Source organism: Gopherus flavomarginatus, chromosome 1 (genome assembly GCF_025201925.1).
Source record: "Gopherus flavomarginatus isolate rGopFla2 chromosome 1, rGopFla2.mat.asm, whole genome shotgun sequence".
NCBI lineage: Eukaryota > Metazoa > Chordata > Testudines > Testudinidae > Gopherus > Gopherus flavomarginatus.
This window is the reverse complement of record NC_066617.1, coordinates 117,551,315-117,577,488: the sequence shown is the minus strand read 5'-3', so window position 1 is coordinate 117,577,488 and position 26,174 is coordinate 117,551,315. Positions and strand designations below refer to the sequence as shown.

Below are 26,174 nucleotides of genomic sequence, written 5' to 3'. Positions count from 1 at the left end.
CATCTCTTCAGTGATTGGCTGACCAGACAAAGCCCAGCCAATTATTACTACAATACAAATGGATCCTTGGCCACTTATAAAATCAGCAAGTATGAAGAGGCCTTTGACTAACTAGGCCTTGTAGGGCACTTGGAGACCCAGCTATCAATGTCTCTTTTTCCAGGAGCTATGCAGGAAATGAACAAGTGATAACCCACTCCTTCGTATGAAATAAATTACACTCTTATGTACTCCAAATAGTAACAGGCAATGTAGGTTTTCCTTCCACAACATCTTGGCTTAACTTCTCCTCACTAACAGAGCTATAATAATGCCAAAATAGTTAAATCAATATACCCCCCACACACACACCCAACTGGGGACTCAGTTGCATCAGTCTAAAAGTACCTTATACTGGTATAGCTTATTCTTATTCGCTATGGGAATGGCTATACTGATATAAGGTACTGCTATAAGTTGTACCACTTAAACTATATGAGTACAATTCAAAAGTGTGTGAGATAAGGCCTAGTTTACTTTCGCAATGTAACCATAGAGTAATATTTCAAACATTTCTCCTGCTACACTGGTTTCCCCGCACCACCTGGTGGCTTTAAGTATCATTGCACTTCATTTTTGTCAGCGATTTTGCTTTTTTTGGCGGGGGGCATCGTCCACACTTTCTTTCAGCCCATTTCTCTGGGCATATCTACACTTCCCAGTAAGTGAGAGATGAGTCCTCTCCCATCAATCTGTGTAGTCCACCTCCATGAGAAGAGTAAGGGAGGTCAATGGGAGATGCTCTCCCATCGACACAGCATAGTTATTCATGTAACTGAAGTTGCGTAAGTTAGATCGATTTATCATGGTAGTGTAAACCAGCCCTCTGTCTCTCCGTTCCCCAATCCTCATTTCTGACTTCATCTCTTTTTGCCATCACAGCTCACAAGCATAAGAAACACGATATGCTGCAGCCATGTGACACAGAATACCCGGTCTTCGTGTACGAGAACACCATCAGAGAGACCAACGGGCTGATAGAGTGCGGAGACTGCCAAAAGTAAGAAATAAATCTCCCCTTTTATTTCAGGACTTTACCCATAGACCTCCACTCCTTCCTCTGGCTCATCCCAGCTCATTGATGCCACCTGAAAATCACTGAAAGAGAATGACAATATTTGAGGACAATCCCCTGATACTGTGTGCCTGTTTGTCACCAGCATTTCTAAAGCACCTCACACGATCTGTGGAGCTCCCTGGCCACACTGCATGTCAGAAGAGGTAGACAGAGAGGTCTGTCAGTACCCCTGGTTTTAAAATAAAAAAAAAAAAAAAAATCTCCTATTAATACCAAGAGCTGGTTGGGAAGTGGGCAAATTGCACACACAAAAATCAGTCATTTTCATTCCACAGATTAAAGAGAGGAACAATTTTTTGTTTATTGAAAATTTTTACAAACATTTTCTGTTTAGAAAGCATTCATTTTCAATAGTTTTCAGTTTTCCTTTTTCTCCCTATTTTCATTCATCCCTTCCATTTTTCCCCAGAAAAAAGGGGGCAGGAAAAAGAGAAGAAATAAAGGAAAAATTATAAACTAAAAAAGGCAAAAAGTGGGTAAATTTCTTGCTTTCCAATTTCATCAAAAATGGAAAATTAAAAAAAATTGTAAAAAAGTTTGATTTTGAATAAGGCCATTTTTCAACAACTAAAATGTGACCAGCTCTTAATAACCCTTACATTATTAAAGCTGAAAATGATTAAAATTAGATTTTTATGCTTTATGCTAGTGAGTTTCACATTTTCATTTATAATCAGCTTGCCTTTCGGGTTGCCATGCACTAGCCTAATGCTGAAGTCTTTGCCACCCACTTACTGCAGGGAGATATTTAAATCCATTTTTTAAAACTATTGATTTTAGGCTTTGCAAAATCTAATCTTTCACAGAACCCAAGTGTGGGCTCTCAACGAATCAAACAGATGTCTGGGTAACTGTAGACCAGTTAGCCTGATATCAGTCCCAGGCAAAACAATGGAAAAACTGACATCGGATTCAATTGATAAAGAATTAAACAGGTATATAATTAATGCTAGTTAACATGGTTGAAACCTGATTTCATTCTGTGAGGAGACTACAAGTTTGGTTGATAACTGTCACTGTGTAGATGTAATAGACTTTTGCAAGACAGTGGCCTTAGTACCACATGACACTTTGATTTAATAATTAGCACTACACAGTATCGCTAGAACACATTAAATGAAGAACTGGCTAACTGACAGATCTCAAAAAGTAATTGTCAATGGGAAATCTTCAAAGAAAGGGGGAGAGTGGTGTTTCTAGTAAGGTTCCACAGGGATCAGTGCTATTCACCATTTTTGTCAATGATCTGGAAAGAAATATAAAATCACTGCTAATAAAACTTGCAGGTGACACACACTGGCAAATCATGATAAGACAGTGCAGTCATGCAGAGCCACCTAGACCACTTGGTAACCTGGGCCCATTCAAACAAAAGGCTTTTTAATACAGACAAATGCAAAGTTGTCTATCTAGGGCCAACGTGTCAAGTATAAATTCCCAAATCTGGACCTTAGCATCCAAAATATGGGTACTAGCATGAATTCCCCTAAGCTTAATTACCAGCTTAGATTGATAGGCTGCCACCAATCAGGACTTAGAGTAGAGCGCCTGATAGACTCTGGTCTCCCCCAAAAACCTTCCCTGGGGGTCCCAAGACCCAAATTCCTTGAGTCTCACAACAACAAGAAATAAACCATTCCCTTCCCCCTCCCTTTTTCCTCCCAGCTCCTTCCCACCCTGGGAATACTAGGAGATCACCTGATTCAACTTCTTGAATCACCACACCAAGAGGAGTGTTACCTTCCCCCTCACCCAGAGGCACTACAGATTCAAGCTGCGTGAATCTAACACAAAGAGAAAATTTATCCTTCCCTTCTCCACGCCAATTCCCTTGAACCTTAACTAGGAGAAAAAAATCACACAGGTCTTAAAAGCAAAACTTTTAATAAAAAAGAAAGAAAAAAGTAAAAGGTTTATCTCTGCACTTTAGATGGTAAAAAGTTACAGGGTCTTTTAACTTATAAACAATAGAAAAACTTTCTCCAGCAGAAACACAATTTAAGCTATTTCCAGCAAGTACACATATGCAAATGAAAAAAAACACAAATTAAAAGACTATGACCACCTTTTCTTACTTACAATTCTGAATAGATAAGAGACTGTAGCAGGGAGATTGGCAGAAACCTGGTTGCACCTCTAGTCCCGTCCAGGACCCAGAAAGAACAAAGCCAAACCCAAAACCCACAAACAAAGGCTTCCCTCCACGAGATTTGAAAGTATTTTGTCTCCTGATTGGTCCTCTGGTCAGGTGTTTGCAGGTCACTGTTTGTTAACCCTTTATAGGTGAAAGAGACATTAACCCTTAGCTATCTGTTTATGACATAAGGCAGGCAGGCCACGACGACAGACTGGGCTATATGCTAGAAAGCAGAGACTGAAAAAACAGGGGATCACAGTGGACAAGCAACTCAAGGGGAGCTCCCAATACAATCCTGTGGGGAAAAGGGCTAATGTGATCCTTGGATATACAAACAGAGGAGTAGCGAGTAGGAGTAAAGAGGTGATTTACACCTTGGTACACTGCATCGGTCAGACTGATACTAAAATACTGTGTACAGGTCTGGTGTCCTTTGAAAAGTAGGTTGCACAGTTTGAGAAGATGCAGAAACAAGCCACCAAAGTTATTCAGAGGCTGGAGAAAATGCCTTACAGTGAGTGCTGTAAGAGCTCCATCTGTTTAGAGTCTCAAAAAGAAGAGTGAGATGTGATTTGATTACTGAGCATAAGAACCTTTATGGGGAGAAAACACTGGGTACTAATTACAGGGTTCTTTAGTGGAGAAGGGCATAATAAGATTAACCAATGAATGGAAGATGAGGCCAGACAAATTCAGATTAGAAATAAGACACGTATTTTTGACAGTGAGGCCGATTAGCTCTTGGAATAAGCCACCAAGAGAAGTGAATGGATTCTCCAGCTCTTGATGTCCTCATAGCAAGACTGGTTGCCTTTCTGGAAGATGTGCGTTAGCCAAACACACCCTCAGTTACTGGGCTCAATACAGGGGTTTCTGGGTGAAGTTTAAAGGGTTGTGATATATAGGAGGGGCAAGTTAGATGGTCTAATAGTCCCTTGCAGTCTATGAACCTCTGAATTGTGCAGACTGGGAAATACATATGGAGCTAGAGTGGAGCTATGTTTATTAGAATGAACATTTAGAGCTAAATTGTGAGTTTGCCAGTAGGAATCGAGAATAGGTCACAATTTCCTCTCCCACCTCTTGCTTCCTCCTACCAGTAACAAATCAAGCTACCATCCCCAGCACAGCTCTACGGAGGGTGGGAGAGGCAAGTGTGGAGTGTGAGCTTTCTGGACCCCAGGGCCAGGTAGCCTGCACAGGAGCATAAAGTAGAGTGGGCACTGCATTCTGATTCTCCCTTACACTCACCCATGAGTACACTGCCAGCCACCTATACATATATTAGAGGCTGCCCACAGAAGCTGCAAGGTGGGTGAGGTAATATCTTTTATTGGCCCAACTTCTGTTGCTGAGAGAGACAAGCTTTTGAGCCACGCAGAGCTCTTCTTCAGGGCTGGGAAACTTACTGAGAGCATCATAGCACAATGCAAGGTGGAAAAGATTGTTTAGCATAAGTAGTTAGCACATATTATAAGGGACCATTCAAGGCAGAGTGGCCCATTCATACCTCTGCAGTCATAAGAGCAAAAGAGGGGGTTAGATAATTACAGATGATTGTAATAAATCCAGTGTCTCTGATCACTCCATGATTTTTAATGTCTAACAGAGTTATGAATTTAAGCTCCCAGGCTTGGCGTTTGAAAGCGTGCAGGTTTCCTTTGAGGATGCGGATTTAGAGTGATCGCTCTGTGAAAAGCATTCACCCACAGGTGATAGGGTGTTTTTGTCTTATTTTCCTGAGTGAATTCAGTCAAGAGTGTAGTGATTGTCTGGTTTCACCCACATGTTGTGATAGGCATGTGTAGGATCTATGGATCTTGAAAGGTGTGTTGCTTGTGGTGTTGATCTTTGTAGCAGTGGAGATAGATCTGCAGGTTTTACATGTTGTTCTGGCAGGGTCTGGTGCCACTTTGAGTTGGCGTGTCCTGGTCTGTGGGGAACTTGCATACGAGGATGAAAAAAATGCACACTCTTATTTTGCCATCATCACTACACAATGCTGCACAGCATCTTCTTCCATTCAACGTTTGCAGATTACAGAATATCCGGTCCCCTCAAACTCCCAGCAGAGGGCAGCAGAGCACTGCAGTTCACACTTGTTTCAACTGACTTTTTAGAGAGAGAGTGCTTTTGTGGGCATCACCAGAGCTGAGAGAAGAATGGCGGGGGGGATTGGTTTGAGGACTGAACTGAAAAATCTGTCTGGATTCAAATCAAAACCATTTACAAAAATATTTCTCAAAACTTGAAAAAAAATTAAAAGTTTGTTTCAAATCAAACAAAATATTTTTGAAAAATTTGATTTCAAATTGACCAGTTTTTCTATTTTATGTGGCCCATTTTGGGTGTTTATTACATCTCCCCATGTTTGGGAGTGGTTTTTAAATAAAGATATTGGAAAATCTGAATCTGAAATTTTATGAAACAAAAAGGCAAAAAAACATTTCCAAATGTTCAAAACAAACATTTGAAATAAAACATGCTGAATATTTGGGGGGAGGGGGGAACTTCAGTTTCTCAACCAAAGCTGTATGTCAAATTTGACCCAAACTCATAAATAGATTCAGAGCACCAAAAATGCATTTTTCAATGGCACAAAACTCAGCAAATGCAAAGAGACAGCAAGCATCACGCAACCACGTTACATGAATGTGCTGTTTTGTATCACTCTATTTTTCTCAACCAAGTTTCTCCAACCTAAGCAAATTCTTACCTTTATAGGACAATATATAAACACACACAAACGTGCGTGTATTTGCCTCATTTGGATTTTTCAAAAGTCAAATGAGTTTGGCATTATCTGAAGATAAAAAGGTACCTTAATAATTTCGTCAACTGAACATCACCTCTCCTTCCCCCACATTCTCTCTGTTCACTGTTCCTCTCCCTTCCCTTTCCCTCCTGCCATCTCTTTCCCATTCTCTCTTCTACTTGTATTCCTTGCCCATGGCCATTACCAGGTGCTGCAATTTCCCGATACGCTATTCTAACCACCTGCTTTGGGGTGGGTGGGGGATATGCTTTCTCTCTCTCCCTCCTACAGGATGTTTGTAGCACAGCAGATTGCCAACAGTAACCTCCTGCTCCTGGTTACAGATGCTGCCTGTGACTGCAGCATCTTCCCACCTGTCCTCCTGGAAGCAAAAGAAGTCAAATATATCCTCCTTCTATCACAGCGTGTGTTAGACTCTGCAGCCCTTTCTGCTGTTCTCCCACTGCAACAATTAGTCTGGGGGTGGAGAATCTGTTCCTGTAGCAATTAGCCTGGGGGAGGAGAGAGCAGGGAGGTATAGCTCCACTTGTGATGCAGCAGGATGCAAGTGTGGATACAACAGATAGGCATGGTGGAGGGAGCAGAGAGATAGAGCAGGCAGGTTAGAGGGGTGGCTGGAAATTAACACAAGAACTCTAACCCCATTTAGAGCCTGGTGTTGAAAAGTGACCTCCATTGTGATGAGCAAAGTGCTGTGCCAACCATTCACTGTGTAGATATCTATGCTCACTCCCTGCCCCACATACCTGCAGGGGAAGGGAGCAGCAGCCCAGTGTGGACTCCAGCCCTGTGCAGTAGCCCAAGCAGGGGTGTACACGGATCCTCACTCCCCCTCACTCCCCAGCACAGGTACACATGAGGACTCATGACTGAGCTGTAACTTGTTAAATATACAATAGTCCTTCCTGTTCTGTTACTGCCCCTTATAAATAGCCAGTTACTTACCCACAAGTGGAAGCTGGACCCATCTCTCCCCTTGTGAACTGGCCTCAGTTGGCCATTACCGATTTCTATAAGCTACAGAGGGAGGGCATTTTGCAGACTACGCTGGGATTCCAGGGAACGCACTCACTGATGCACCAGTCGTTCTAGGGTCAGCAGCTTATTTAAATACACTAGAAAACCTAATCTGGGGACTTCTGAAACAACACAGGGAGAACAGCTGTAATGCTTTGTTTTTGTAGAGCACTAGCAGATAATCTCAAAATGGCTCACAAACACAAAGAAACTAAATGCCCCAGCACCTCTGAGAGGCAGGGAAGTATTGTTAGCCGCACTTTACAGATGGGAAAATTGAGGGACAAAAACACCGTGACTTGCCCACGCTCACATAGGAAGCCTGTGGTTGAGGCAGGAGTCAAAACTTTATCACCTTGCACACAAGGCAATGCCTTAACCACAAAATTATCCTGCTGCCTTCCACTACAGAATATACAAAAATTCTGAACAAGGATCACTGGGAACCTAAGCGAATGGAAACATGACTTCTCCAGCACTCCCAGGGGCTGGCAATTGGGAAGGGCATAGAAGCTACATGTCAGACACTTCCATACTGACCAGTTAACTCTGTGCCTGGTATCACCCGCTAGCTCCCTCAGCAGGCTCAAATACAGTTAATAGGAAAAGCAATGACTAGTTGGCATGATTTATGATATTAAAGAATAGCCATGGTAGAGGGGTTGGGATAATAGGGGGAGGAAAGAGACAGACATGATGGTGATGGTAGAACAGATGTCTGAGAACAGTGGCCCAGTTATTCTGAGTTCAGGTAAGTCGCCTACAGCAGTTGTTTCTTTAAGTCAGTCCTGCAGGATCATGCCCTTTCCTCATTAACTATGGTCACATTAAGTTTTCTGTCTCTATTATCCCGTCACCATGAAATAAAGCAGCTAAGCATTTCCACCTTCTCCCCAGCCTCTCTTCTGTACGCTCCCTCCCTGGCACAGGGCCAGCTTGTGCTTTCTTTTCATAATCTTTTGCTTCCATACCACAGCTTATTTCTTTTTACAGCCTTGGAGACTCGTCCTCCCTCGTTGTGAGTTTGCCTCTGTCCCCTCTTATCCTCCCTCCATCTGAATTCCTAGGGCCCTTGGACACAGCTCTAAGATTCAGTCAGTCTCGCTAGGCTGTGTGAGAGACCTCACAGTCTTTTGTCTGTGCTGCTTTTGTCCCTATCTAAATGCTACTGTTGATCTTAATGGCAATACACATAATGCTTCGGTGAAGTGCGACAGGATGCGCTCCCAGAAACTGAGACGGCGGCCAGATACCTGCCACGCATTCCACCCGGAGGTACAGTAGGGACCATGGGCTACGCAGCTGGGGCTGGGGGTGTTCGGTCTCATTCACACCACTACACTTACTGAAATGCCCAAGAGCTTGTGATGATCCTATAGTGGTTTTCCCACTTAATTAGGGTGATCACCTTTTCAAAAACACAAAACTGCCCCCCCTGCGGTTCCCAGCCAATGGGAGCTGTGGAGGCAGCAGTCAGGGTGTGGGAAGCACGTGGAGCCTCCCTGGCCACCCCATGCCTAGGAGCTGGAGGGACATGCCGGCTGCTTCTAGGGAGCTGCATGAAGCCAGATAGGGAGCCCGCCAGCCCTGCGCCAACCAGACTTTTAGCAGCCCAGTCAGCAGTGCTTACCGGAGCCGCCAGGGTCCCCTTTCAACCAGGTGTTCCAGTCAAAAAATGGACACCTGGCAACCCTGCTGGCAGAAGCCTCTCTTTTTAGACCATAAGATCCTAGTCCCCTACACCACACGTGTTTTAGCAAATGGCAAATCCTGTACATATGCAGCCAGCCATGGACCCAAGAGATTTTGCTGCCTCAGCCTACTGCCCCTAAAGGCAGGAAGTGCAGATCCTTGCACTAGGAAACGGCTGTGCATGAATCCCTCAAAGCCTATAAACTGGAGCAGGTTGCATGCCAAAGGCTGCAGAGGGGCAGCACAGGAGGTAAGTCCATGCAGGCTTTGGGGCCCTGAATCCCAGCACCAATGCCATGGGGTGTGGATCCTACAGCACTCAGAGGCTGAGGGAGCAATTTCTGGTACTACTGCATGGGTCTTCAAGAACTCTTAAGACAGAGGTTTTAGGACGGTTGGTTTTCCAGCTGTCTACATGAATGGGTGACATGCGCTTGGAGGGTCTCCGAGCCTGAAGGCATGAGACCCTTACTCTTGACCTGTCCCTTCCTCTCTGCTCAGAGCAATATTGTCTCACAGTATTCACTGCCTCTGTCATTGCGCTGGCTGCAGCCTCCACCCCCTATGTTCCATGAGCCCCTGGGCATCCTGTCAGTGGGATGAATCATTTTACTTGCCCTCTTGTGACCCTAGAAATAGATTTGCTGATCTTTTGCCTCCTTCTCATTTGTTCTCAGGAGAATGCTCAGGACTGCGGTGGAGCTGCTGAGATCTCAGCCTCGCTGACATTACTCCTCCTAGCACTAGTGACCTTTGCTCTCCTCCTGCGATGACAGAGTCTACCACGATCCTTACAGTTTGAAGAAATGGTGCATAATACAAGGGAGTCCACTACTTCCCGGGGACATTCTTAGAGCCAGAGAGTTGGAGCTGTAGGAGGGGAGGAGCCCATGATGTAGGCACTATGACTCCCTGTGGACTTGTGGGGACAAGGCATTAGATACCCCTCACATATTGGCCTGTCTCTCGGACAAAAGGCTTATAGTTCAGTTTTGTGTTTACAAAGAAGCTGTTTCTTCCGGAAGAACTTGCAGCTTGAGTCCTGGCCACCATGGCTATGGATCAAATGGGATTAACTGTCTATGCAATAAATACTGGATTGGATATTCCCAGCTCTGGGGACATTACCTGACAGATCAGCTGCGCTCATGAGGGAATGTGAAGGCTCCAGGAATATCCGATGCCATCTTCCTGTGACTAGTTCTGCCCCCATCCATGCTAGTGATGGAGTCCATGCAGATGCAGTGGGGATTTCACTAGTGCTATCCACTATATAGCAGAGCTCTCCATAATATAATCTGCCTTGCTGTGCCACACCAGGCTGATTTACTGCGTAGGATGGTTTGAACTGGGCACACATTGCCCTTCAGGAACAGCTAGGGTTTAGCTATGAAATTTTATTTACTGAACATGTTGCTCACCGGGCTCAAGGATTTTCAGCACCTTGGATTCCTAGTGGTTACGGGGCACAGGGGGAAGCCAGTGATGACCGGAGTTAGGCATAAACTGCAGGGCAGGGCAGGGCAGCAGTAAAGGAAAAATACCTCAGTGAGGCTCCGCACAAGGAGGCGGTTCCCCAACACAGGGCAGTTCCTAGAGACCAGATTCCCCACATCAGTGTTATACAATTCATAATGGGGATTACACTGACTTAAAAGGAGACCCAAGCAGAGGAAGTAGCACAGCTTGGCTAGTTATACTTATTTCAACAGAAACTGCCATAGAGCTTTGGTCCCCAGAACTGACTTCTCTTAAAACGTGATTGAGCATCCTGGAAAGTCTAACAAGCCTGCATACAAAAGGGAAAGGCACCTGTATTAAAAACAAAACGAAACAGCCCCTCCAGACATAGGACCTACTTACAAAAAGAAGAAAGGAAAAAATAAGAAGTGGGGTTTGTGCTGCCATCTGCTTTCTCTGCAGAAGCAGCTAAGAACCAAGCACCAACTTCAGATCTATGCTGTCCTAATCAATTGCTGAAGCCTCAGGCTGGGCTGGAGACAGTGGCAGTCCCCCACTCATGATTCTGGTTGTTCCCAGCTGCCAGGCACATGTTTTCAGGCATGACGAACAATGACCAGGGAAGAGGGAACAAGATTTTTTTTTTTAAATAAAGTGCTTGCCATTGTCTCTTTAAAAACAAATGTGGCATATTTTAAAGGTGTATTATGTTATACTTGGGACTGATCTCAGCCTTGTAACTCCAAGCAACCCTAATCCACTGGTGGTGATTACAGCCACTGCAGAGTCTATGGCCTGGGGGCAACTGAGTCATGCAACCCCTACAGTGCATTAGCAGCTTGCCAGGAGCTCAAGGGTTGGGCCTGATTTGCTTAAAATGGAGCAGATGGCAGCTGCCTTAATTAGTAATACAGATGTTGAAACTACATCTCCCAGCATGCAGTACTCTCAATTGGGCCAAAGGGCCATGCTCTGTTGGGTCCTCTGAGTGCTGCCATAATACAAATAAGACATGAATAATAAAACAATAATGAAGCAGAATGATTAAAGCATAGTTCAGCAATGAGCATTGTTAGTTCTACCATTTGTTCCCACTTCCCACGGCTCCCCATTATTTTCTGTCTCTCTTGCACCATCTGTGCCTGAGCCAGCCCCGCCCCCTTTTAAAAAGAGCCAGACTTCCCTATTGTAGAACTTGGACTGAGCATGAAGGAATGATAGAAAAAGAAAAATGCTCGCCAGGCAGGAGCTGCCGGTGTCCAAAGGAACCATCATGAGGTTTGGTTTGGGGGGGATGGGGCAGCGGCATGGGAGATATGGGGACAGAGGCCTCCTGGCCTCTCCTGCCACTATTGCCAGACTCTGTGGGCAGCTCCAGCTGCTTCCCTTGCAACAAAGACCTCCAGCCTGCCCTGGCATGGGAGGGGAGGTGAGCTCATTCACCTGCCCCCTCTCTGGCCAGGTCCATCTGCTTCCCCTGCAGAAAGCTCCTTTAGAGTTTTAATCTAATGACACTGCATTTTGCTATGGTGCAGTTATAAATATTTCACAAGCATTCCCTCCTCCTCTCCCCCATAAACTCTGCTGCTCTGACTGATGGAGGAGGCCTCTGGGGTTTCAATTACTAACCTGCAGCACCATTTGGCCTGTGCTGGATGCTCCTTTGTCTAGGACTCTGCTGCCCACAGGGAAAGGAACATGATTTATAGACCCACTGTTAATGCTGTGACAGCCTGGCTTACTGTGGGGGAGCAAGCCAAGGGATGCAAGCTAGCCTGCATGAGGCACCATGTGCAGCCTCACAGAATACTACACATGCACTCTCAAAAAGCCTGAACTAACAGGGTCTTATGCAAAGCCAGTCCCAGCAGGGTCTATGCTTCCCAGAGCCCTGCTGTCAAATCAGGGAGAAAGAGAGACAGATGCACAGACCGGAGAGGTGTAGGGCAAAACTAGAGTTTAGCCAACAGAGTACCATGAAGGCTGCTGTCAAATTTCTCTAGAAACACTTACAAAGAGAAAATGAAGAGAAATATGGATCCAAGTAAGTAGATAAAGTGTGGCCCTTTCTTCCCAGTGATATGCTGATGTGACCTGGGACCAAATGAGTGCAGAAGTCAGTCAGCCTTTTGTGCTCCCTGAAGCAGTCGTCACTGTACAGGCCTGTTTATGATTAAAGGCTGGTTCCCCTTGAAAGCAGACCTTTGCATTCCCTTGACTAGTGGCCTAATGGAGCACTGTCTGATGCTCCTGGTATTTTTAATCCTTAGAAGGGTGAAAGGTGCTTTTTGACTGTCAAAAGGTTCTCCAAACACACCTACAGCTTTCCCTGTCTGTGACAGTGGGATTTACTGTGCTCCCAAGCTCTGGTTGCTTGCTTGTTTGACAGGAATATCAGCTCTCACGCGGTCCTGAAGTTAAGGAAAAATGCCCAGGAAAAGCAGCTGCTCCTACTGCCATCTTCCTCAGCCCCACACACTTGGCAGCCCAGGCAAAAATAAAAAAAAGATCGTGACTGCAGAAGGAAAACTAGCAGCTGTGAAAGAAGCCATTGTTCAGCTCCAGCTGAGTGGCATTATGCTGCCACTGTAGCATGGCATGATGAAGCACAGCTGTAATTTTTTCCTCTTTGTTTAGGACAGAGGCAAAAATGTATGTTTGTACACCTGTGCACATGCACATGGGGCTGTGGATCTGAGTTTTTTCTTTATAGAGGGGGCAAAATTTGGGGTGGAAGGGGCAGCTTATAATGCCCTCTCTCATTCCATCATGACCCAAGGCGGCTTCCCTATGAAAGTTTCACCAAGTTTGAAGGAAAGGTTTTCGGTTTGACAAGTCTTCATTTTCTAATGAAAAACTGTCTTGGACAAAAATTCCCGCTCAGCTCTACTTTGTTGTAATTGTATTGTAGCTAGAAGCACAAAAGAGCCTGTTTCTCTCAGGTGAATCAGAGGAATAAAGGGCACAGCTGAGAGGGTTGGTTCTAGATGGGGAATACATGACAAATGCAAACTCAGTTAACTATTCCAGAAGAAATTGCAGGATGAAGGACTGACCTTTATTTACTTTACTCAACTCTAAAAGGTGCTATGTATATTTCAGAGCAGATTCTATTCCTGGAACCTAAGACCCAGATCTGGAGTTTTAACTCCCAGTAGCACTCAGCTAACTCATTTGGATTTTGAATCCACAGCAGCCAGATGGTTTGATTTAGCACTGCAAGTCCAGTATCTTGAGAGCGTGTGTGTGTGTGTGTGTGTGTGTGTGTGTGTGTGTGTGTGTGTGTGTGTGTGTGTGTGTGTGTGTGTGTGTGTGTGTGTGTGTGTGTGTGTGTGTGTGCGCGCGCGCCAGTTACCATACAAACAGCAGTTTGACATACAAAATAAGTAGCATAGGAGTGACTTGCCTAGATCAATGAAATTCTTGCTATGAGGGAGGGGTTTGAGGTTGGAGAAGATGCAGAGTTAATTGAAGCATCTCCAGCACTGAGGTCTTGTCTACACACAAACCCACCAGTTTAAACAGGTGCAAACTCATATGGCATTTAGTTCAGTTTAGCTTCAACCTATATTCATAATCAATTTAAGTCAAACTAACAAACTGGTTTAAACCAAAATAAGAGTGCCCAAACAGCCCTTCCCACCAGTTTAACTAAAATTGGTTTATAATCATACCTTTAGCTAAAACCACTGCAACTCAGCACATAGACACACCCTGAACCTATGGATAATGGTTTCCTCTACTTCAGACACAGCACATTTCTTGCTTGGTTTCAGAGCTGAGATGTTCACTCATTTGAGTGCACCCAGGAAGAAAACAAACATTCACACAGCAACACATGATGTCCATGTCTGTTTGCCCTCACAATGCGTAACACTGCTCTGGGCTGGACTAGTAAATCTGCTCAATCGTGTGAGATTGTGGCACAACCTCCAAAACAAACTACAGTGGAGGTTCTCCCAGGAAGAAGGGTCTATATGCCCCTAGAGTTTCTCAAAGGTGCACAGTGACAATTCTGTAAACAGCCAAATGACATGTTCCAGGGTGGGAGCAGAGAACATCTGCCACCCACCTCCTTCCAATGAGATGATGAAAGGAGCAACGCTGAGGGATGCATCATGCAGAAGCTTATCAGTCATATTTATTCATTCCCACAGCTGCATAGAATGCAAGCATGGGATTCTGACAGTGGCAGTCCTTATGAGAAGTCTGCTGAAGCAGAAAGTGGTGGTTGTGGCCCTCATAAGAGATGCTGCTGGATTCAAGCAGCATCTACTGATAGAACCTGTCTGGGGAGATCACAGCTACGAAGACCTAACTTCCTTCCCATAGCAGTAGCAGCATTGAGGCCTTGATTAGTAGCAACAATATAGCTCTGAAGGCATTTAATTCTATCTCCCCCTGCCACAATCCCGAGTTGAAAGGTGGGAGGAAGCATGCATTTTGGTTAAAATTCAGAAGTGCATTTGATGTGGGTTTGCAAATTTGAGAAATACCATGCTACAAGATAAAGTTATCCTACTACCTAGTACAATGGCTGCAGCCAATATAAGGGCATGTATACACTTACCTCTTGAGCAAATCGATCCAGTGGGGGTCGATTTGACGCGGTAAGTCGACCGCCGAGCGCTCTCCCGTCGACTCCAGTATTCCACTGGAGCGAGAAGCGTAGGTGGAGTCTACAGGAGAGCATCAGCAGTCGACCTACCACAGTGAAGACACTGCAGGAAGTAGCTCTAAGTACACTGACTTCAGCTACATTATTCACATAGCTGAACTTGCATAAAACTTAGATTGATCCCCCAGGTGTAGACCAGGCCTAAAAGACCTGCTTTATATTGTACCACTTAAACATGATGCAGAATCTTAGCTCACATTGCTCTGCCTGCGGCAGATCTTTCACCTGAATTACTAAACCCTCAAGTACAACATGGCAAGGACGGCTCCTTAGCTCTAACTAGGAAATAGGTTATGGGGGAAGAAACTGAGAATTAGGACAGTTAGCCTTGGACTTACCTTGCAGCATTAGGTGGTTGCAGTAACGTGTTTGGGATATTATCCTGAAAACAAAAATCAGAAGCCTTTCAGCTCCTGAAAACAAAATCAGAAGCCTTTCAGCTGAGTTGCAGCTGTTTGACTTTAAGCATGCAGCCTTTGTGGAGCAGGAACCAAGCCTTCTTCCGTTAGGCAAAAGCCTAGTGTACCATGGACACTCGGGAAATAATAACTGATCAGTGTTGAGCTGGTGGGAAACCTCACGATTCCAAAAGGCGGGTCACTCATAAGGGAATATTTTTTTGTTTCCTCCCTCCCCACCCCACCCCAGAAGATTAAGGTGGAGGCAGTTGTCTCAGTCTCTGGTTCAACCATATGCCCATCTAGCATATAATGGGGGCTATAAAAGCTCCTCTGAGCATACCCAGGTAAGGTGCTTTGCTAATAGCAGTGCCTGTTGGTATTTTGTGCACTTGGGAAAGTTGGTGGTCTCATGTGAAACTTATTTAATAGAAAGAGGTACAAGACAAGTGTTGGTATTTAACTTTTGTATTTTGTTGCATGAAGCTATTTTGGCAGCACCACTGAATGTCCAATTTGTACTGAGTTGACCAATTTTTAGTGTTAATAGAGTGTGGCTCCAGGAATATCAAAACAGCTGCTAACATTCACTGTTCACAAGAGCTTCCGATATCCTTGCTTCCCACCAGCTCCATGCCCTGCTGCCAACCCTCCAGCAGGTAACCACCTCACTGATTTAGAAGTCGAGTTACATTTTTTTCCCCCCAGAGGAAGCCTTAGACCCGATTTCCTTTCGTCATTTATTGTATTATTATGGTAGCCCTAGAGGTCCCACTAGTCAGTATGCCATTTATGTTAGGAACTATACACAGCAAAACCATCCCAGTTAAATGCTACAACACACATTTGTTCAGTATTAGTTTTCACTCAGTGCTACTGCAGTGTTCTTTTCTGCTCCCCTATGTACAATAAGGAGCTGTAACACTACTAGAGGGTCGGCTGGGCTCCATGTCAGCACAAAGGCTCGTTTCATTCCCAGTCCAGCAGCTGCCTGAGAAGAGGGACAGGGTAAGGAAAGGCAATCTTGCCCAGGAAGACTGAAATATACTCATCCCCCTGCCCTTTGGAATGTAACATAAGAACGGCCATACTAGGTCAGACCGATTGTCCATCTAGCTAAGTCTCCTGTCTTCCAACAGTGACTGCTGCTAGATTCTTCAGGGAGAACGAACAGAGCAGGGCAATTACCGAGTCATCCATCCCGTTGTCAAGTCCCAATTTCTGGCAGTTTAGAGACACCCGGAGCTTGGGTTTGCATCCCTGACCATCTTTTTTTGAACCTAGTTGCACTTGTGGCCTTCACAGTATTCCCCAGAAACAAGTTCCCCAGGTTAACTGCGTTGTGTGAAGCAGTAAGAGTTAACACTAGTGACAGTCCAAACCACATTCTGACCCACCGTCATAATCCATGTACCAAGTTCTTCTGAGAGTAGAAAGCACTGACCAAAGCTTTATTTTCTAATCCAAAGCAGTCAGATCCAGGTGACTCTTGGGGCAGTACTTCAAAACAGGCTTCTCTAGACATTTAGTGCAGATATTGTCTATCCTAGAAAGGGATGCTTGACAATAGGAAAGTGACTCATTGATGGCAATGATGCCAACAGGTCCCCTTAGCCCACAATTACTCAGCCAGCATTTAAAACTGTTCTCCTGCTAGCGCAGACAGGATACACAATAAAGGAAGTGTACAGAACACTGTTGGAGCAAGCGTCTACCCTACTTTTTGATAATGGAGCCATTTAACTTTGTAAGTAATTGCCAAAGCATTTTTAACCTCTGGAGACATCCGTTGTCCTGGAATCACAAACAAGCTTATGGTTTGCTGATCCAGTTTATAAAACAGTTTTAAATAGGATTTGCCCAGCTGTTGAGAGCTAGACAAAAAACTTCTTATAAAACAATTTGACACAAGTCAGGACCTACAATGCAAATAGTATCTAAGAAGGTTTAGAAGTAAGGCAGTGTTTCCATCATACAACATACACCAAATTTAAATTTCGTTCATGGCATAGAGGCATGGGTGACAAGCTTGATCCCTATGGTGTCAAACTCAAGGTCCATCAGTAGATCAGTGGGTGAAGGCCACAATTAAAGTATTAAGACTTACTCCAGGTGAGCACACACTAGCTGCAGTGTAAGGCAGAGTTTAAAGAAATAGAATAGCGCTGAAGTCTGCCTCGTAAGCAAGTCAGATTGGACTTGTACTCCTCTCACTTGAGCCATAGATAAAGGGATGCTATCTAGCAACACTCGTGCAACTATTTGCCAGCATCTAGGTCCTGTCCTAGTGTTCACAGTACATCCCCAATCTTGCTCCAAGCAAGTAATGAGAACTCTCCAGTTTCTGGACTATCAGACTCCTTAGTAACAAGCTCATTGGTCAGCCAGGAGCATTGGGGGAGGGAGTGAAGAAACTGTTTTATTCTTGTAAATAAGATACAAAGCAACAGAGAGCCAAACTTGGTCAATATCCCATTTGGTTCTTTTATTAGCAGAAGTTAAGAACACAGCAAGTCATGAGATCCTATCTTATATGGAACCAACCACCAGAGACCCCAACCATCAAAAATCCCAAAATGTGCTTTGTTGCTTCCAACAGTAAGCAATTTAAAAAAAGAAAGAAAATACTGAACAAGGCCACTATTTAATGGGGAAGGAAAGGAGCTGTAGGTCCTATCTATTCTATGGCAATAATCTGCACACAGAGCAAGCAAGCCTCTGACCGCTGAGAGTAAGGCATTCAGGTGCCAACCTGGGAAGAGTTCTCAGCAAGCGCTACGGGGGGGAGTGCACAACTAGGCAGTTTATTGGAGCACAAAAACCCAGTAATCTCTGTTTAGGAAGTTAATAGCAAGTGAAGTATTGTGTTTTTGTAATAGTTCTGTGCTGTGTTGGGCCAGGTTACAATGTCCCTTCAGGGAGTGAGCATAGAGTGATTCAGGATGGAGACTGCCACTTTTGCTGGTATTGATACAGAGGTATCCAAAGTGCTTTCCAGAACAAATCTGGTTCTGATATGTACCACTGCTTTCTCAAGTAGCAGAGCACCCCTCCTGCCAATGCTTATTAAACCCTCTCATTAGAAGTGCCTGGTTAATACTGCTATGTATTCCAGTTAGGCACTGCACAAACCCACAATACAATACAAGCCTTTCCTTCAGTCCTGTTGACATCCACTATGGCGATCCCACCAAGAAAAACATCCCTCTAAGCCTCCCACAAGCTCCAACAAAGCACCTCTTTCTACAGCTAAGCTTCATTTTAAAATTTCTGAAAATAACTCTAACCAAAGGGCAAAAGAGAAAATACTTCCTTTTTAGAGTCAACAGTGAGGAACCTTGAATATAATCAAAGTCTTCCACTTCTGTTCAACCCTATTAGACAAGATAACTGCTTGAAACATTAATAGCCTGGATTCCCAAGAACATTTACTTGTAAGATCTCTACAATCCATATTTTTAACTTGCAAATCTGAACTTTCACCCTTTAAAAATTTAGAACAATTTTACCTTCCTATTGCTTTGTGAACCACAGCATTTTAGGAGCTGTTTAATCCTAGGTGAGAGGTTTCCAGCAACTAGAGTCTTACTCTAGTACATGAAACTTCTGTGCTATACACTGTGTACCTGACAATCAGTTTTGCCCCAAGACTCAGAAGATTTTCCAACAATCTGCTTATCTCTCTGGCTTCTGACTAGGCTCCAGAAATCATGCACACCCAACTCAACAAGAGAAGAATATATGCTTCCCCCTATGCAGAGGCTCCACGATAGTCCAAATGATCTCAATTTTACTTCCGGGTTAAAAAAAAAAGCCAGCTACCCCATTGGTTAAGCACGGCTGGGAAACCACATTGACTGGACCTGAAAAGTGAAAACTGTGCAGGGTTTAGTGCAGATTTAAAAAAAAGTCACAAGATTCTGTAGGACAAGGGGATCTGTACACACATGAAGGTGATATGCATTAGGTCAAGGGACACCATTAAATCTGAGTGCTTCCTGCTGGCTGCTTCACAGCACAGCACTGCCCATGATACCAGGGAAGCCAGCTGCTCTCCCAGCAGGAGCAGAGGCAACGATAGGAAAGGGAGTCTATTGCAGCACAGGGAATTTAGTCAATTTAAACACTAGGACTTCTGTGGATAAGGAAGAAATCCAATAAAAAAATCCAGAGTGTGTGCAAGTAGCCAAACAATATTCTTCCTTTGAGTGCACAGCTTCTTCCTTCCAGTGCCAGCCTATCTTCCTCACCCCCATTACTCCTCACCTGCTTACCCACCTGGGTAGCGGTTCTATTCTTTCACAAGTGCCATTAGCAACATGTAATCATATCAAAGCATGGCAGATCCATGAATGGCAACCAAAAAGGTAGAAAACAGTGGCTTTTGTTTGCAGAAAGGTACCCATGGAATCAATTCATGAGCCACATCTCACACACACACCCCGTTACACTCCACTTCATGTGGCAACCATTCAACTTCATTTTAATTTCACAATCCAAACCCCCTCAAAGGGCCAAGAAAGCTCAGAAGGCAATTGCCCCATGTGGATGGGCAGGGGTCAGATGCATCATTCTAGTTACCTTGAGTAGCTAAACTTACTAACACTGAGACCTGAAAGACAGCCTGATTTAAAAAAGTAGGCATCTGGCCATTGCCAACCTTTATGTGCCATGTTCTGAGCCTGCTCCAAACACTGACCAGAATGCCATATTGCCCAGTACATGCCAGCTTCCAGGAAGAGTCTGCAGGACCATCATGCCTCACTCCCAAGGATTTTACCTGGTCCTCCTGCAGTCACTTCTTTTGTGCAAAATTGAAACAGTGTGTGGTACTTGCATGTTGCATTCTATACAAAACCCTCTTTCCCCCCACCCCATTTGTTTAAAACATTTATATAAATTTATTTTAACAGAAAGTTAGAAATCTTATTTACAATTTTTTCCCCAAAAGAGCATCTAAAATCAGCTCCTTCCCCTGCCCCTAAAGAAGATATAAATCTTAGCCTAGATTTAAAAAAGAAAAACTGCTAAGCTATCCCTCCCATTTTCTACAAATAAATATGGCATTGAACAGAGGAAAGGGTCCTCTGTAGCTCAATCTGTAGATCAAGAATAAGTTAGGGTTTAAGAATTTCCTGGTCTTCAAATTGATTCACTCCATTGTTTGAGGTATAAATTTCTCGTGTCAGAAATCCCAAGAAGCTTCCATATCCCATTACATGAGGCTTGGATTCTCAGGTGTTCACGTCACTAGCCAGTTAACATCAACGTCTCTTGCAGTCCACTGTTTTGGTTATGATCCTGGGCTGAAGGCAGGTTTTACTGCATGTCTCCCTCCTCCGTGCAGCCTCCCCCAACTGTGAAACGGAACTCCTGAAGGTTTGAAACACCATGGAAGTGCACAAAAGCCCCAGCCACTACAAAGATGTGGAACAGCTGATGGGAGTGGAACTGTGGAAACAAGACATTTCTGTTCAGCCAGAGACATAAGGAAACCAAGTACCAACCTCTTTCCAAAGAGACATGCGTTGGGTTGAAGCATACAGCAGTGCACAGCAGCAGCAGCTTATTAACATTACTTGCTGGGCTATTCAAGATCCCATATTGCACCAGTCACTGTATTATCACTGGCTACAGCATTCCCCCCCCCCCCCACCCCCTTCCAAGCTATATTCACTGGAAGCAGGGGAAAAAAAACTCTGCTTCAGATTTCACAGCCACCAAGATCACTTGCACAGTTGAAATTTGAAATGAATGTACAGCTATATGCTTTTCCTTCATACCTGTCTTTGGCAGATTTCACACCAGGCCAAAAGGCTTAGAACTACAGTGTATTTTTTTCCTTAGACTCTTACTGCCTAGCAATAGGGATACACTGTTGCTGCTGGGATTCGTGACATGTCCTATCTTACACACGTGGATAGGTATTGGAGCTCTACTCTAGTCCTGGACGCAATGTCATCAAGTGGATTTTCAAAACACAGTTCTGTCTTCTCCCTCACTATAAGGGGAGCCAGGCTGAACATGAGTCAACAAGTAGTTTGAGGTTTTAGTTAATACTAAAATCTGAAGTTCAGTCACTGGCTATCCAGGATAAGAACCCAGGAAGTGAGTGATTACAGTGTAGCTGAATGGAAACCATGAGGAAGTGATATTGATCATATCTCCCAGGTTAAAGGAAGAGGTATAGCTCAGTGGTTTGAGCATGGCCTGCTAAACCCAGGGCTGTGAGTTCAATCCTTGAGGGATCTGAGGCTAAAATCTGTCTGGGGACTGGTCCTGCTTTGAGCAGGGGACTGGACTAGATGACCTCCTGAGGTCCCTTCCAACCCTGATATTCTAACTTATAGGTAACAGCATGAGCAATAGGTTTGCATAAATGCTGTATATCCATCTGAAGTATCCCTAAGAGACTAGGAGCAAAGTGGTATGCCTATGGCAGAGCCTCAGTGACAAGGTACAGTCCCAGAGCTAGCCTTTGTAAAGGCATTTCAATGATCCATGACAGCACTGGGTCAACTTCTCAATGGCCAAATCCACTAATCTCTTCCCAAATTAGGAAATCTCAAAAGCAGCTTTTAAAGCAGTTACAGTTAGTTGCCATAATCAAACACACACAAAAGCATAGCAATACCAGACCTCAACATAACAAGCTTGTTAGTACCCAATTACTTTGCAGACTCACCCAGATATCACACTTGCCCGGAAAGAATCTCTCTGGTATACGGGCAGCATACAGCGCAGCACCAGTGATGTACAGACAGGCCATGAGTGCCAGCCAGCCTATCTGCCCCATTGTGGCTGCCTTGAGAAGGCCCTCAGAGATGACAAAGTGCAGGGTGGGGATGACACCACTGAGGCCGAGACCCAGAAATACTCCTAGGAGGAAAAGAAAATGGTGGAGTCAGGCTTGGACAAAGAAAGCAGAATAGGCAGAGCCTAACATTCACAAAAGATTTAAGGTGGAAGCTGAAGGTCTGAAGTATGGCAGCAAGTTTATGCCATAACAAAGAAAGTGCTCAAGAAAGTACAGAGTGCCTTGATACACTACGGCCTGGTCTACACTGGGGTGGGGGTAGGGGTGTCAATCTAAGATACGCAACTTCAGCTACAAGAATAGCATAGCTGAAGTTGACGTATCTTAGATCGAATTAAAATTAATTACTTCGCGTCCTCATGGCACTGGATCAACGGTCGCGGCTCCCCTGTTGACTTTGCTTCCACTTCTCGCACTGCTGGAGTTCAGCAGTCGATGGGAGAGCGATCGGAGATCGATTTATTGTGTCTACACTACACGCGATAAACCGATCGATCGCTACCTGCCGATCTGGTGGGTAGTGCAGACATACCCTACAGGTATTGGTCAGCAGCTCTTCTAGACATACTAAATGTTAGTGGCTCTTTGTACAGGCCATCTATGCACCAACTTGAGTGTTAACATTCTTGGGCTATAGAGGGCGCCTAGATCCCATAAAATATTCTGCTACTGAAAGTATGGTAGAGAATGACATGCAAGAAAGAGGAAATGACCAGTGATGTAGACTTTATAGTATAGCATACAGGTTGCCCCAAGAATGAACATAGAAGAAATTGCACCTGAGGCTTATCTGACCCTGTAACTTGCCAGATCACAGCTTGGCTGATTTCAAGGTTGTCCTAGCATAGAGTATTAAACCCTGAAGATCTGAACAACAAGCCTTTTCAGTAAGAATTTCCATCCTCCGTACAGTTAATATTCAGGAGACTGAACTCCCTGCTGTATCCAGACATTCAGACCTTTCCTGAATATAAGGAATAGTACCTTGGAGTGCATACAGGTTTGTATACACACAAAACGAACATGAAGAAACATGAGAAACTTGATATAGCATTAAATTGCGTTACCGAAAGACTCCTTATTCTTGATTGGTGAAGGCGACAGTAACTACTCTTGTCTACCATAGTCAAAGGGAGAAAAGCTAGATATCCACAAGATTATGATTATATGTCAATTTCTCAGTTGCACTCAGCAGGGAGACTAACCTAATATTATAGCCATACGATGAGCTGTACTAGGAGTCCATGGTAGTCAGACTGCCAGTATCTAACCTTTAAAAAGGTAAAGAGCTGTTTAATAATGATGGAAATACTGTTAACTACCTCTCCCATTCCATGTGCTGCCCCCTACTCCTGCACCCAGAGGGTCTAACTTAACACAAATGCCTCTTACAGCAGATGTGCCAAGTTTACTGTCCAAGAATGCATTAGTTGTGTTTCCCCACACACAGGGACATCCTTTGGCAATGCAGGCTTTTCCTATGAGCCAGCTTTTGTAATGAGTCAGTAGGAAGGATCAAGGGTAGTAAAGAAGCAAAAAGTAAATTGTTTACCTGCTCTTACCCCTCGGTACTCAGGGGTTGCAAACATGTCCCACTGGGAGACTATTATGGCTGCAATGCCCAGGACACAAATCACGATCAAGTAGATGAAGCAGGGCTGAGGGTTGCAATAGAAGGAGTAGTAAAGCCATGGAACAAAGCTGCCCATGATGAGAAGTGCGATGCCAGAGTAATCCAGCCTAGAACAGAATAAAACAGGTTGACAAAGAAAGAAAGCCAGCCCCAGAAGTTCTTGTACCACCCCATGTACTGTTTATATTAAGAGCCACCTTATCCCTGTAAAATGGGATTGGTTATCTTGTTCACTGAATGATTACTTCCACAGACCCCCACTGCAGATGTTACTTGCCTAGCCATGCAGTTATAAGACCATTTTTGAGCAGTAGTCAGCAGGCGTATGCTGTTCCCGAGCCCAACATTCCACAGGCTCAGGGTATAAATAGCCCACCCCCTCTAAGAGTACCTCAAGTTTTTATTCTAGGGATAAGAAAAAATTGACTAAAAACATTCAGGAGCATTTTCTTGATGCAAAAAAAGACAGCAAATAGGCACTGTAGGTCTTACTTGAGTGCAGACAGAATTCTGGACACTTTGTTCTGACTTGTTTGACAAGTCCACACCAGAATGGCAAATACAGACTGCTGACCCAGGGTCTCAGTGACTATCTAGGAAACAGCCACTCAGATCATCAACTAAGATGTTTTTATATCTGCAGAGAAGACAAAGTCCCCACATTCCAGATGCACAGTTCCCACAGACTGTTTGCTTCCTAACAGAGGAACTACCATGGCCTCTTGCAGGAACAGGTTCTTTAGGAGGGAGTCTTTTGGGCCTTCGGAGCTCTTTTTGTGGTAGACTTGCAGACTTCATAGCCCTTGGCCAAGTGACCTTCCAGAGCAAAAGGCCCTCGTTGTCCAGCCACAGCAGAGTGCTTAACAGGGGCAAAAGAAATACTCCTAAACCCCTTTTTATTGGGCAGATCCACTATGTCTAGCAAGGCCCAGATGACTCAAAATAGGTTGAAGAAAGGCAAATAAGTTACACTTTTAGACTTCAGAATCTAAGCTGTAATTAGTTAAATATTTAGATATAGTCATCTTGATGGCGAAAAGGAAAAGGTGGTTCTGAAACTGCTCCAGCAAAGAGATAGAGAGAGTGTATTTATACCCTGGGTCTAGAGAATGTTGGGCTGGAAGAAACTGCATGCAAACCCTACCCAACTAATATTCAAAAGTGTTTCCGTGGCCACATAACTAGGCATGCTACTGTTACAGTGGGGCTCCCAAACCCTACCCAGGATTTCCCACCCTATTCTGCCCAACTAGCATGCATTCCCCCACTCTGGATACTTACTTGGAGAAGAGCCGAGAGACACCTTCTGAATGGCAGTAAACCGTGTGGAAGAGCCAGGAGAAGGAGAGGCAAAGGATGGCTCCCAAGAAGAACATTCCAACCACCACCTTCTCCTGCACAGGTGCTACAAAGGACATGTTTGGCCGGAACATGTAGAAGATTCCCAGACACAGGAAGAACACACAACCTAAGTAAAGATAAGACAGAGGTATCAGACTAATGTAACCTCAAAGGTACTGTACTGGACCAAGTTTACAGACGTGGGGAATACGGAACAAAGATCATAATGACAATGTTACACTTTCATGTGCTCTGATCTAATCAGTCCTATGTTTGACCCTCATCAGATTGCATTTGTACACGTGAATAGAAACCACGGTTTCACTTGTTTTGTGAGGTACCCAGAATCTGGTTGAGCACACAACCACCACTCACCTGTAAGCCTGAGACATGATCAGCCCTCACCCCCCATAGTAAACCAGCCTTGGGTGAGACTCAGGGAGTTCACTACCAAAAGTGGAAAAAATAAATAAATAAAAGGAATAGTCTGCTGGTGATAAAGCACCCCCACCTCAGGAATGTTCCTAACGAGAGTTATAACCACCAAGGTTGTAAAGACTCTGGGAAATTAAGGAGAACGCAGAAGGACTCAACAAATGGTAAGAACCTCTGACCAGTGTTTTATGCTGACCATCTGCACAAATAGAGAAAGTCACAATTAAGTTACAATTTGGGCATGAAAGACAAAATGTAAAGAACTTGGGCAGGAAGGACGACACAGGTGCCAGTGTGTAATTGTTTAAAATTTGTGTTATTTAGGAGTGTGGGATAATGTAATAGGTTTAGTAAATTTAAAGGAGGGAGCTAGTTGTACCTATATAATGTAAATGAAAAACAATGCTCTTTGGGAACCACTTCCGGATTGCAGTTCAACATCAAACTGCTGGAACTCTGACCCCTCTGCACGACCATGATGTGCAGAGGCATTGCCAGGAACCCCCAGATGAATGGATCCTGACTGGACATGGAGTGAAATTTTTCTATATATTGGGATTGGTGAGCATAAGAGATTTGCTTGGTATGTGTATTCTGTGTGTGTTGCTAATAAATAGATGTTTAGAGCACAACTACGTAAGGCTCTTTCACTGGGAAAAGGTTCTGCAGATC

The 26,174-nt window shown here is 44.3% G+C and overlaps 2 protein-coding genes across 3 annotated transcripts in view; one reads left to right on the top strand and one right to left on the bottom strand.

Annotated features, from left to right (window-relative positions):
- CACNA2D4 (calcium voltage-gated channel auxiliary subunit alpha2delta 4) overlaps positions 1–11,224 on the top strand; it is a 163,665-nt gene extending 152,441 nt beyond the window's left edge. The window contains exons 37-40 of the mRNA XM_050936309.1: positions 922–1,039; positions 6,301–6,413; positions 8,240–8,322; positions 9,417–11,224. Of these exons, the coding sequence (XP_050792266.1) occupies positions 922–1,039; positions 6,301–6,413; positions 8,240–8,322; positions 9,417–9,512 (410 nt within the window). The 3' untranslated portion in view covers positions 9,513–11,224. The remainder of the gene's footprint in view (positions 1–921; positions 1,040–6,300; positions 6,414–8,239; positions 8,323–9,416) is intronic.
- Positions 11,225–17,736: 6,512 nt separating this feature from the next.
- Positions 17,737–26,174, bottom strand: part of ADIPOR2 (adiponectin receptor 2) — an 81,071-nt gene continuing 72,633 nt past the window's right edge. For both annotated transcript variants that reach the window (XM_050920956.1, XM_050920963.1), the window contains exons 5-8: positions 25,008–25,194; positions 23,646–23,833; positions 21,962–22,155; positions 17,737–20,727 (exon numbers count right to left, since the gene is read on the bottom strand). In XM_050920956.1, coding sequence (XP_050776913.1) covers positions 20,596–20,727; positions 21,962–22,155; positions 23,646–23,833; positions 25,008–25,194 — 701 coding nt within the window. In that variant the 3' untranslated portion in view covers positions 17,737–20,595. The remainder of the gene's footprint in view (positions 20,728–21,961; positions 22,156–23,645; positions 23,834–25,007; positions 25,195–26,174) is intronic.